The 13,323-nt window shown below is 46.0% G+C and overlaps 1 protein-coding gene across 1 annotated transcript in view; it reads left to right on the forward strand.

The window, feature by feature from the left end:
- Rab31 (RAB31, member RAS oncogene family) overlaps positions 1-13,323 on the forward strand; it is a 131,851-nt gene that overhangs the window by 40,690 nt on the left and 77,838 nt on the right. The window contains exon 2 of the mRNA XM_052750218.1: positions 8,750-8,829. Coding sequence (XP_052606178.1) covers positions 8,750-8,829 — 80 coding nt within the window. The remainder of the gene's footprint in view (positions 1-8,749; positions 8,830-13,323) is intronic.

Below are 13,323 nucleotides of genomic sequence, written 5' to 3' on the forward strand. Positions count from 1 at the left end.
CACCCCCACATACTATGTCAGGGCATCAGCCAGCCTGCCAGCTCCAATAGTAGCTTGCCTGTCAGTGTGTGTGAGAAGAGAGGCTGGATCCTAGTATCACATCCTTACACACTGCTTGTCTTACCTCTTTGTCCAAGACTCCACTGTTCAGTGCTTTCCCCAAAGCCCTTCCGGGTCTAGGGGGAAAGCATCTTCTGCGGGGTGTTACTCGAATGACCTGAAGCCCCGGGATGAGGAAGGAGCACCATCTCCTCAGTCACACACCAGCAATCCTGCTCATGGCTCGTCTGCTGGGTGGAAGAACATGCCTGTTTCCTCTCAAATGTGTCATGGTCCTCAAGGTCGCAACCAAGGGCTTGTGGAGGGAGGAGAGGCCTGGTGGCTTGGTGTTGGATGCCCTGCTGAGTCACAGTGTATGGGGATGATATCAAATGAAGGAGAGTTTTCTGCTGACATAAAAAGGCACTTAATAAAAGTGTAGCGGTTCTCAGGGAACTGTGTTAATGCCTACTCAAAGCAGCTCTGAAATGAAATCTTGAAAGCAGGTTCCGAGGTCAGTTTCTCTGCTTTCGATCTACGGCTCTGGTATCTCCTCTCAAGACTTACTCTTGCACTGAATTACTGTTTACGGGGTGGCTCGTCATGCATACTCACTTCATTTGTTGACTTTAGGTGTGCCACTAGAGTGAAATCATCCTGAGGAGATTTTGTTAGATAAGCAATGCCATAGTTTTCCTTTCTCACAGTCCAAAGAGCAGACTCCTGTGGAGTATTCAAAATAATTGTTCACAGAGCAGCATCTCCTAAGTCCTCTGTGGTGGTGACCCCTCCTCCGCTGTATGCCAGCCTCTCCCACACTGCCAGCTCACTAACCTTCAGTCCCCTAATTAGTCAAATGGGTCTGACTCCCCTTCCCTGAGGTGGATGCATGAGTTAGACATGCAGCCTGGTGGACGGAGTTGGTACTTCATAGAGGTTCTCTCGTAGCTGCATTAATTACACACTGCTGTGTAACAAATTGCCCCACACTTAATGGTGCAAAACATATTCTTGTTTCCTCACAGTTATTGTGGGTCAGGAACCTGTGCATGAATTATGGGCCTTCCTGTGCAGGATCTCTCACAAAGTTGCAATCCAGTGTCAGCTGGGACCACAGTCAAGCCGGGATGGACGTGGGCAGGGTCTGCTTCTACATTCCACCTGAGGTGGCTGACAGAATGGGGTCCCCTGTAGCTTACAGCAGGTCTGTGCTGGGGCCTCTCTCAGTTCCCTGTCTCTTGGTCCTTGGGTGGCAGCTTGCTCCATTAGGATGAGCAAGTGCCAGTGAGAGGGTAAAGGGGAGCATGGGGAAGAGGCCGTCACCGTCCTCAGAAGTGACAGGCAACACGGTTGCTGTATTCTGAGGAGTGAGTCATTAGTCAAGCTATGCGCTGGGAGTTCCAGCATTTGGAGACCACTGGGAGTCATTTTGCAAGCGGCCCACCACAACTGTGCTCAGCCTTTTGCTGTCTCTGCGACTCAGGAGAAATAAAAGCTATTTTGAAAAACAGTAAGACCAACAAAACCCCACCACCAAACTATGTAACAGTAGAAGCCTGTAGTTTAGACCTTGGTGTCTGTATGATCAAGGATTCCCTCTGGGAATGGAGGCTTGAGGCTTTTTTTTTTTTTTTAATTTAATTTATTTTTTTTCTTTATTTTTTTGGCCATTTGCTGGGTGACTTGTCTTGCTCAATCAAGAGCTTGTGAAGAAAGGAAAATTCACAAAGGAATGTTTGGTTCCTTTGGCATACAGCCCCCAAAGGAAAAATCTGTGTTATTTTATTTATTTTTAACACGAAATACTTGCAAAGACTCACTGGATTAGCTGAAGTTTCTGTTTAGCTACACAGAGTTTGCACATTGCAACAAACTGCTTTCTGAAAATGACCGGATGCTGTGGGGGCTATTCTAAGAAAAACAGGAAGTGAAGGAATTAAACTTCCTCTTCTCCCTCATTCAAGATTGCCTGCGTTCTTTCCTTCAGTTATCTGAGGAGTAAGAGAGAGACAGTGGGATCCTGGGCAGGGAGGCACACAACTGAAGTCCCTGTCCTTGTGAGGCTGAGGCAGAAGAACCGTGATTAGAGCCATCCTGGGCTACATAGTGAGACCCTGTCTCAAAGATAAAAGCAAACCAAGCCCCTGGAGTCCATAAAAATGGATCAAAGTAAAAATATACAATGAAAAAAATTGATATTTGGAAATTATATGTGGGTCCCTCATCCTGTTAGGTGTATCCGTAGGAGGAACGAGAAGGTGAGTCAAAGGAACTCAAAATGAAAATCAGAAAAGTGAATAAAGAGCTAGATATGTGCAATGAGTCTCTCTCTCTCTCTCTCTCTCTCTCTCTCTCTCTCTCTCTCTCTCTCTCTCTCTCCTTAATAGAAATACCTTGAGTCCCAGAATAGAAAGTCTTTTATAAGGTAGAAGTAATATTTAGGGTCCAAGGGTGTATCTCAATGGGTCCTGGCTTCCATCTCAAGCACCACACATGTATATACGTGTACACCTGTATACATATATATATATATATCATGCACACACTGGCTCACAAATACACACACCATGCTTAAGAGATGCTAGATGATCCTTTTTCGTATAAACTGTTTAGCTTGGTGCCTAGGATTTTTTTTTAAAGATTTATTTATTTATTATGTATACAGTATTTTGCCTACATTATGTCTGCATACCAGAAGAGGGCACAAGATCTCATTACAGATGGTTGTGAACCACCATGTGGGTGCTGGGAATTGAACTCGGGACCTCTGGAAGAGCAGCCAGTGCTCTTAACCTCTGAGCCATCTCTCCAGCCCCTGGTGCCTAGGATTTTATATGTGGTCAGAAAATACACTTTTTTCTTTATTGTCAGTTTATTTATTCTACTTATCCCCGCTCCGATATGATATTGGCAGTATGATCCTAGAGTCCAAATTGACTAGGCCTTTGTTTCATGAAGATCTTCCAGTCCTGGGAAATTCAGCTCCTTCTAAAGACTTGGAAGTTAGGTCTAGTTTGGTTGAAGTTGTCTTTGAAATTAGAGTCAGTTTTCCTATGGGTTAATGTTGCAAGTGGATCCATTTCCCCTGTAGAGCACTGTAGTCCAGTGGCAAAGTGGGAAATAATAGTAATTTGCAGCCTAGTTTCAAGTGATTAGCTCACAAAGGCTCCATGGGAAGCCAGCCATGAATACTCCAGCTGATCAGTATCCCATCCCTGCCTTGGTTGCTCGGTCCCATTTAAGTATGATGTGTTAGATGTCCTCACCGTGGGAACCAGGATGTGATTTCTCCACCCCCTGCCCTGGTACACTGTTGCCCGCATAGTGTATCCCTGCATAGATGGATGAATAAGTTTGTGGTGACAGAGCACTGGCTGAAATGATACCACGTCTGAGTCTGGACTTGCTTTGCTAGTGAGAGAATTATTCAGAGTCCATGCTAAGTCTCAGAGCGGTTTCCTGATGTGGGGACTGCAGACAATAATGCCATCTTCCTTCTCTTCACCAAGGACTGCTAGGGGCTGTAGTGAAATGCAGTCTGCGGGTCGGGTGCCTGTGTCCCCTGTGACTAAGACTTCCTATAAGTATGAAAGGCTGGAGTCCACATATTGACTCAGGGAATGGCAATAGAGTAATTAATGCAGAATTCCTCGCTGTATGATTCTGAGACCAGAGGGCTACTCGAATTCCCAGGTACTCCCAAAGGGGACATGGTGACCTGAATCACTTCTCTAGTGTACAGACGGCTCCCAACTCGTGATGGTTTGACTTAGAGTTTTACCTCCACGTAAAAGTATAACCACACAGCCTTTCTGTTTTCCGCTCTACAGGAGATAGTATTTTATTATAAAATAGCTTGTGTTAGGAGATTTTGCCTGCTGCTGGCTAATGTAAATGCTCGGAGCATATTTAGGGTAATGTCACTAAGCTGCGCTCTTCACTAAGTTAGGTTTATGCAATTGATAATAATTATAGATTACATATTGATTATTAATGTATTCATGAATTTTTCACTGAAGATTCTTTTGAGCAATGATAGTTTCATCAAGACATGGCCCCAGTGTAAATGAGGCATATGTGTGTTGTGGGTGAATTGCATTCTGTCTACCCCAGGGTAGATTTTACTCAACTCTCCCCCTGGCTTGTGGAGTCAGATTTGGTTTTCTTCTGCGGTCTCCCCAGCAGCAGGGACTGTGTCTCCGCTCATCCCGATCAAACAGTAGCCCCGTCTTCATAACATGCTGAGTCACTTGAGCTGTGCAAAGTGAGACCGCAAAGGAGGCGATCAGTGAGTGTACTTGGAAGGTCTGACGACTGAGCTTCCAGTTTTCCTTTTGAAGAAATTTGCACTTGGCTGAAGGATTGATTTAACCTCATAGGAGCCGCCAGGAAGGTTTGACAGGGACTCGGAGCACGGGGCATGTGCTTCTGACTTTCCCAACCGCCTTGCTGTGTGACCTTAAGGAGGTCGCACGAGCTTCCGCTTTTGCAAAATCAGAGGATTAGACAAGATGGGCTGTGATAGTCTCAAAATATAGAATGGAAAAACTATCCATAGACAAGTTTCCATTACCATAAGCTCACTAAAAGTACAGTGGCCTTTAAACTGGGGGGCAGCCAGGTTTTTTTTCTTTTCTTCCTTTTCTTTTCTTTTTTTTTTTTGAGACAGAGTCTCTCTGTGTAGCTCTGGCTGTCCTGTAACTTGCTCTGTAGACCAGGCTAGTCTTGAACTCAGAGATATGCCTGACTCTGTCTCAGGAGTGCTGAGATTTCTCTGTCTTTTTTAATGGATTTTTTTTTTCCTTTTTAAATCAGTTGGCTTTGTTTTTCTTGCTTTCTGCTTCTGTTTCCATGTGTACCAGTCGTGACTCACTAGTGTTTTCCTCCGTGAATGCGGGTCCAGTTGTTTCTGTAGGTCCATCCCAGTCAGATTCTGGCAGGAAAAGGAAGTCCTAGAGGGTATTCGGGGCTCTTCAGCCAGCAGGTGAACCTGTGTTCCCCTTGTGGTCATCGGTGGAATAACAGCTTCCTGAAGACAGAGCCCACCGGTCCCAGAGGCTCAGCTGCTTCTCCGCCCGTCACCACTCAGAGACATTTCTTGGCCCTATTCTTTACAAAATATCCTGTTTTCTAGCCAAATCAGTGTATTTTGTTGTATCTTGCCTGTGAAGTGTATAAGCGGTAGATATTGAATCAAACCGTGAAAGTAAGACAAGACAAAATGTAGACATTTGACAGGTATCCAGTTACATTTGAGTGGGCTTGCTATCCTAGCTCACCAGAAAAGCTGGTGTTTGCTTTTCTGGTGAGCCATCTGTACAAGGCAAGGAGTGGACTTAACACTTGTAAGATGGTTAGCAGTTTCACCGTGAAGGGTATTTTGAGGGCTGGCCTTCAGGCAGGCTCTGCTGCGCTGATTTGTGGACTTGGGGCATGGAGTCAGAGCAGAGCCCCCGGGACCCTGAATGTGTGCTCCCCGGGTGAGCATCACAACCGAGAGGATGCAGTATCTGTCACTGCCAGGTGGAGAGTCTGTCCCAGGGCCCTAGGTGCTGGGGTTGACATGGGTGGGCGCCTCTGAGTGAGCAGACACTCTCTGCTGTGCACCCAGAGTTTCTTTGGGACCCCTGCAGACAAGGAAGGGTATCCGACCATCTCCCACCAATGGAGTCTGCCAGCCAGGGAGGTACTGATATCTCTTATCCTCTCTGTTGGCACAGAGAAGGCAGGACTTGGGGAATGCTTATTGGATGAGTGAAGAATGAGTACCTTGATGGACGATCCCTGAGAAAGAATTCTTAGAGCATAAACCATGACGAAAAAAAAAAAAAAAAAAAAAGGAACGGGTATGGGTACAGACAGGGTGAGGTCCCCACTCTGCCTGTGTGGCAGCTTCCGGGACACAGTTGCTTCCTGGAGGAATGCTTGCAGCATGGGGTGTTTTCTGTGCCTTCCTGGGCAGGGCAGGGCAGGGCAGGACAGGGCAGGGTATTGCAGCTGTTTAGTTTCCGTTTCTCTGGGGGAGGCATGGATGAAGGAGTTCATCTGTAGGAAGGGCTTAAAACAGCTGAAGAGACAAATGAGCTGTCACTGGGAGGCTGGTGAGGAACCTGGGCCAGAATCCATGGGAGAGTGTAGGCCAAAGGCAGCAGGCATTGATTAAAGTCTTAACGTTCTTTTTTTAAAATCAGTTCATATTCTCTCTTTCTCTCTGGCTTGTTCATCTCCATCCCCACCCCCATGTTTTCAGATCACACCCAAGCTCACCCCACTCTCTACCCTAAGACTACCTCCTGGAAATGCCCACAGTTCTCCTGGCCTGAGGTCTTCCTTTTCTTGTACTCTCTGGTCTGACTCTCGGGGTGTTGTGGTGTCCCCGCCCCTGCCATGCACCAGCCATGACAGATACTGCATCCTCTCTGTTGTGATGCTCACCCGGGGAGCACACGTTCAGGGTCCCGGGGGCTCTGCTCTGACTTCATGCCCCAAGTCTACAAATCAGCGCAGCAGAGCCTGCCTGAAGGCCAGCCCTCAAAATACCCTTCACGGTGAAACTGCTAACCATCTTACAAGTGTTAAGTCCACTCCTTGCCTTGTACAGATGGCCCGGGTGAATCACCAGCTGTTCTGGTGAGCTAGAGCAGCAAGCCCATCCGTATGTCAGAGGACAACTTGAGGGGGTTCTCTTCTACCATGTGTGTCCTGGGAATTAAACTGGGTTCCTCAGGCTTGATGCATGCACCCTGTCTGAGTCATCTCATTGGCCCCTTGATCAGAATTACTTAAAAAAAGTATGAGTGTTTTGGCCACAGGTATTTTATGTGCACCATGAGTGTGTGCAATGCCTGTGTAGGCCAGAAGAGGGTGTTGAATCCCCTGGAACTGGAATTACAGATGGTTGTGAGCTGTTGTGTTGGTGCTTGGAACTGAACCTTGCTTGGGTCCTCTGCAAGAGCAGCAAGTGCTATTAATGACCGAGCCATCTCACCAGCCTCAAACTTTGGGCTTTTAAAATCACACCTTTAAGCCAGGAGGTGGTGGCACATGCCTTGTGAGGTCAGTTTGGTCTACAGAGCGAGTTCCAGGACAACAAAAGCTACACAGAGAAACCCTGTCTCAAAAAACAAAACAAAACCAAGCCGGGCGGTGGTGGCGCCTGCCTGTAATCCCAGCACTCAGGAGGCAGAGGCAGGTGGATCTCGGTGTGTTCGAGGCCAGCCTGGGCTACAGAGCTAGTCCAGGATAGGCTTCAAAGCTATCGAAAAACCCTGTCTCGAAAAACAAAAACAAACAAAAAACAAACAAACAAAAAAACCCACCAAAAATGACTCCTTTAGGAGTAGGGAATGTGACTCGGTTGGTCAGAGCAGAGTGTGAGAAGTGCTCAGAGCCTTGGGTTTGATCTCTAGGGAGGTAAAAGCAAGGCTTGGGGGTGCATCAGCCCTGCAATCCTAGCACTTGGAGAGGTGGAGATGGGAAGGTCAGTTCAAGGTCACTCTTATCTACATAGGGAGCTTGAGGCTAGCTCGGGCTAGAGACACTGTCTCATAACAAGTAAATGAATAAATAAACAAGGAAATGAAGAAAGAAGGTCACATCTCGACCACACGAGAACCAAATATATCCCTTATATATCTCTAAGGTATCTGGGTTAGTCAGCTTTTTATTTCTAGGGGAAAACACTTGTGACAGGCAGCTCAAAGCAGGGAAGGTGTATTTTGTCTCCCAGCTTCAGAGGTTCAGTCCATAGTGCCTTGAAAGCTCTGGGGGTTGTTAGCTGGAGTACACAATGCCCTTTCATGGGGAGATCCTGGTGTCTATATATGTGGGGCTTCCCCCTCTACCCAAAGGGGGCTTCTGCCTAAGCTTTTGTAGCCTCTTCCTTCCTACGCGTGCCTGATGTCTTAACTCCTGGCTTCCTAAAAAGTAGCCCTCTTTTGCTCTCTAGAGTGCCTTCCCGTGACACCTATTCCAGGCTTGCCCTCCACTGCCTGCTGTTTTTCTGTCTCAGGCAGGAAATGGTTTGCTGCCTCCTGCGTTTCTCAGGCGTGAGTCGTCTTTCCAGACTGTTGGTATCAGCTGTCTGGGCTTCGCCCTGGTGAATTTGTGTCTGTTGTTCCCCAAACCGATTCACAAGGGTTTGGACAGGAAGTAGAGACACATGTCTGTGCTGGATTTCCCTTGTGTAAGGGATCCCTGTCTTGACCAGCTTTAAAGACTTGTTGAGTCAAGAAAGGGCTGAGATGAGACCTTTATAGGATTCAGCAAAAGCGGAGGTTCATATCCAGTCATCAAATTCTAAGATGTTGGAAATGTAGAAACTGGAATTTAGAAGTCTTCCATGGTGTTCCCTAGAGAGGCAGATTAACCTGACAATGTGACTTTGAAGAAACCTCAGCCCTCTTTCTAACAACGTGGCAGGATGCCAAGCGTCTTCTCTAGACCTTTCCTCCGTACTCCAACCCTGGAATCGTGTGTATTATGAACATGCTAATTGCTGCATGTATGTGAGATGTGTTTCTAAATGTGCTTTTACCATGCTTGTTTTCTTTTTAGGAAAGAAATACATTTACGTTATAGAATGTTCTAGTAGGAAATGGCAGACGTCCTCCTCTGCTCCTGAAGTTCCGTCACTGTGCCCCCTTGTCACATGTTCATTTCAGGTCACAGTTGGCAGATTTTCATGGATAATGCTTTCATTCTCTTCTAGGACACAGGGGTTGGGAAATCAAGCATCGTATGCCGGTTTGTCCAGGACCACTTTGACCACAACATCAGCCCCACCATTGGGTAAGTGACAGTGTGTGTCTCTTTTGACATCATGTCTTTTTAGGGCAAACGTTTCTAACTCCACCAGTGAGAACTGATCTCAACACCAGAAATTTAGGGCTAGTCTTGTTAATTTTTTTTCTTGCCAACCTTCTTCCTTTCTAAGGACAAGACCATTTTCTTGACTATCGAGACCGTGGATCTGAAAAGCAGGTTGCCTTTATCTCCAGGTGGGAGATGCTGTGCATTGCCAGCTCCTGCTGGGTGGCTAGATTGCCTGGTTTTAATCCCCAGAAAAGTTGACCACTAGAGAGTGGGGAAATCCAAGGTTTATGTGGAATGAGTTATTTTTCCTTTTCTGGAATAATCTAATGCTGAGCAGTCCCCCTCCCCCCGTGGCTTAAGTTTGCTGTGACAACACAGTTTCTGATGGTTGTGATGCCTTATGGGAGCTACAGTGCCTTATGGGAGCTGCAGTGCCTTATGGGAGCTGCTCTGCTTCCTGCCTCCTTTGCTCCTCACTGTCTTCTGGTGTCAGGCAGACTCAGCTCTCCTGTGTGCTTAAGAGTATCCAAGGCTTTTCCTGACACAGTTAAATTGCACTCAAATTTTCTCTTTTGGAACTTTGGGGAAGATGTTTCTAAGCTCCAGTTTCAGGAAAAAATAAGGCTATCAGGAATACTTCCTAAGTGAAACATAGACTTATTGGAGGATGACGGAAATGAAATTCTTAATTTCCAAAAGCTTGATAGATTACCTACCCCAAAGTGTGTTAACTCACTGAGCCAGAATTCTGGCCCAAGGATTCGTTTTGTTTAGCTTTTATGGCACTTTCAAAAAATTTTTTAAAATTTATTTAACTTTATTTTATGTGCATTGGTGTGAAGGTGTCAGATCCCCTGGAACTGGAGTTACAGACAGTTGTGAGCTGCTATGTGGGTGCTGGAAATTGAACTCAGGACCTCTGGAAGAGCAGTTAGTGCTCTTAACCACTGAGCCATCTCTCCAGTCCTGGCACTTTCAAAATTTTCAGCCAGTGTATCAGTTACATTCCTTCTGCAGTGCCAAATAGCCGAGAAGACAGCTGAAGGAGGGGAGGGGAACATGGCTTATGCTCGCAGAGGGTTCAGTCCATGGCTGCCTGGCTTCGTATGTTGCACAGAACACCATGGTAGCAGAAGCACAGAGTGGAGGTGAGCTGCTGTTCACTTTGTCGTGGTCAAGAAACAGGGAAAGAGAAAATCCAGGAAGAGGCTAGGACAAGATATAGCATCTGAGAACGTGCCCTTAGTGATCAGCTCCCTCTACCTAGACCTCTCTTCCTACTTTTCATTAATGTTATCCTATTATTAGCCGTTCAAAGGATTAATCTGTTGTTCATCAAGTCAGAGTCCTCAGGATCTAGTAGTTTCTGGAAATGCTCTCACAGACACACCCAGGTGCGTACCCACTGCTCCCTTGGGTGTCTCTCCACCACAGCCGATTTTGAAGAACTGAGAGACTCTGTGCTTCTGGCCTTTCTTGAGAGATCCATGGATGCGGAGTGGTGGGGTTTGGCCACCTGCCTGGCCAGCCAGAGCCAGGCACATGCTACAGGGGTGATAGATTCTCAAGCTTCGGGATTTCCTATGACTTACTATTACTGTTATTTTTGTCAGTGTAATTTTCTCGCCTTATCGGCCTTGCTGGATTATGTTACCTGCCCGATCTTGTGGACGTTTCAGTTCATATCCCTGACCCAAGAGTTAATTGTGGTGGTTTCCACAGGTGGGAGCACATAGGTGGTTACAGAGCTGCAGACTCGACTCAGGCCGAGCCAGGCAGAGCTGGGGGTGTGGCTTCAGTACGACAGCACTTGTATAGCATGGGTTTGCTCCCAGCACCACCCAAACCAACCAGACAGACCAAATGACACACCAAGGGACTTTGTTCTCAAGGCCTACCCTGTTCTTCCTACGGAAATCACATCTGTAAAAGGACATCGTCATCAGAAATGATGACTCAGAAGCATTAACCCACGTCACCTCAGTGACTCATCCTGGTAGTCACGCAGATTATGAAACACAGGTGATTCAAAGGCGGCTGTCTGTGGGCCCTGTCCAGGCATGAAAGCTGCATGCCTCGAGCTTGCCGCACACACAGCCTGCTCACATGACCGTGCATGCGGCAGCTCTGTGAGTAGGAGTCTGTTTTCCACAGCAGTTGTTGCCTTGTGAACCTGGTTTTATTACATTATAAAAGAGTATTTATTGGGGGAGGGTGGTGTTTGCATGCATGCCACAGTGTACACGTGGAGGTCAGAGGACAACTGGAGGGAGTGGATTCTTTCCTTCCACCCTGTAGGTCCTGGGGGTCAAACTCAGGTGTTGAGGTTCGGTGGCACACACCTGTACTCTGCCTGAGCCGTCTTCCCAGCCTGCTCTGTGAATCTTGTAAGTTTTAGGAGCATGTTGGGTCTTCTGAGTTTTCTTTACTTCCTAAGACTTCTGGTTTTCCCTTCCTTTCTGAGTCTTATGAGCCTCCCCACTCCCTCCAGGAGGGATGTTTGAAATTGGGTGAACTATCTGAACAGCAGAGTGTAGTGAGAATAAAGAGGAGATGTCATTTTCTACCTATTGTAACGGAAAATTTGGAAGGTGGAAAACCATTGTAGAGAAGACCATCTCATAGTTACACGTGTATAGGTTGGTATAGCCTGAGTTTGGCATGTGTATCAAACGGTGGAGCTTGATTTTTAATAATTAAGTCTAAAGCTGCACAGCATCTACCCATGACCCTAGCATTTAAGAGTCAAGGCAGGAGGATTATGAATTTAAGGCCAGCCTTGGCTGCATAGGTAGTTCAAAGCTGTCCTGGGTTATATAGTAAGACTCTGTCTCAAACAAATATAAATAAATAAAAATAAAAATTAAGCTGGGTGGTGGTGGCGCACGCCTTTAATCCCAGCACTCAGGAGGCAGAGGCAGGCGGATCTCTGTGAGTTTGAGGCTAGCCTGGGCTACAGAGCGAGTTCCAGGACAGGCGCAAAGCTACACAGAGAAACTCTGTCTCCAAAAAACCAAAAAAACCCAAAACAAACAAACAAACAAAAAAAAAAACAAGTTTTTTAAAGACAAGAGGGTAGGAAGGTACAGCCTAGTGGTAGAGCAGGTGGTTAGTGATTATAGTTTGAAACCCTGTGCTCAACCCCAGCAATCACCCCACAAGTAAATAAATGAACGAAAAAGAAGATAGAAAAGAATGAAGTCTGTGGAAACCGTCATATAAGGCCACAGCATCTGCCACAGAACCCTGAATAGACTCATGTCATGGCATGCCACATCAAGTCCTTTTAGACAGTGAGATCGATCGGTGTTCGAAAAGGAACGGCTCATGGAGTAGAAAGGGGGAAACCTAACATTATATAGAGCCCAATCCATTTTCCAGCTAAGAGTTGGTATAAAAACAGTTGAGGAAGGACTTAGCAGTAGCCAAGGCTAGGTGCTGAACTGGGGGTTGATTTTTATTTCCTTCTTAATTTTTATTTCTTGAATTTTCTTTTGTGTGTGTGTGTGTGTGTGTGTGTGTGTGTGTGTGTGTGTGTGTGTGTGTGTGAGGTATACACATTGCTTAATGGAAAAGAATAAGGATCCATTTTAAATCTATTTGCTTTTGTCGGTAGTCTGGAAGGTCTTGTTTAAGTCTTTTAAGAAGGAAATGAGTTGATCACTAAGTGTCAGATGTTAACCTTTGGTGTGAGTGTGTATATGTTGGTGGTGGGTGTGGAATTATAGGGACTCACTTGAGGTTTCTGCAATTAGCTTCTTATTCTTAGGAGAACCAGAGGTGGAATAAATAATGCTGTGATGAGCCCCGAGGGCACTGTTGAGCTCTGTGCTGGACCACGCTGGGCCATAGAGAGTATGGGCAAGACTCCCTGAGCTGCGCCCTCCCAAACTGTAGACTGTCATTTAAGAAGAAGAACGTTGTTATGACACCTCAAAAGTTACCTTGATTCAGTGATGGTACCTCACACGTAGTTCAGTTCCCGATGTGTCTAATTGTCATTAGTTTTGATTTTTATTTTTGCAGTACTGAGAATTGAGCACAGGACCTTATTCATACCAGCAAATATTCACGATGAATATTACATACCATGTGCCACAATCCCAGCTCCTCTAAATGTTCTTAAAACTATCTTTAAAACTCTTTCCCCAGCTCCAAAATATAGCCAAGGCTCTGATTCAGCTGTTTTCTCTTTTCTTTTAATTTAGATTCTAGAAAAATCTCTTGGCCCTTTATTTTGTTTTTCATGATATTTGAAGCACCCACATCAGTTGACTTATGGAATGACTCTCATCCTACGTTTATCTGCTTGCTACCTTATGATAACATCCAGACTAAACTTCTGTCTTGGGGTTTCTAGTGCTGTGAAGAGACACCATGTCCATGGCTACTCTTATAAAGGGAAACATTTAATAAGGTGGCTTACAGTTTCAGAGGTTTAGTCTGTTATCACCAGGGCAGGACATGGTG

Source organism: Peromyscus californicus, unplaced genomic scaffold, assembly GCF_007827085.1.
Source record: "Peromyscus californicus insignis strain IS unplaced genomic scaffold, ASM782708v3 Scaffold_21__1_contigs__length_65335640, whole genome shotgun sequence".
Classification (NCBI taxonomy): Eukaryota; Metazoa; Chordata; class Mammalia; order Rodentia; family Cricetidae; genus Peromyscus; species Peromyscus californicus.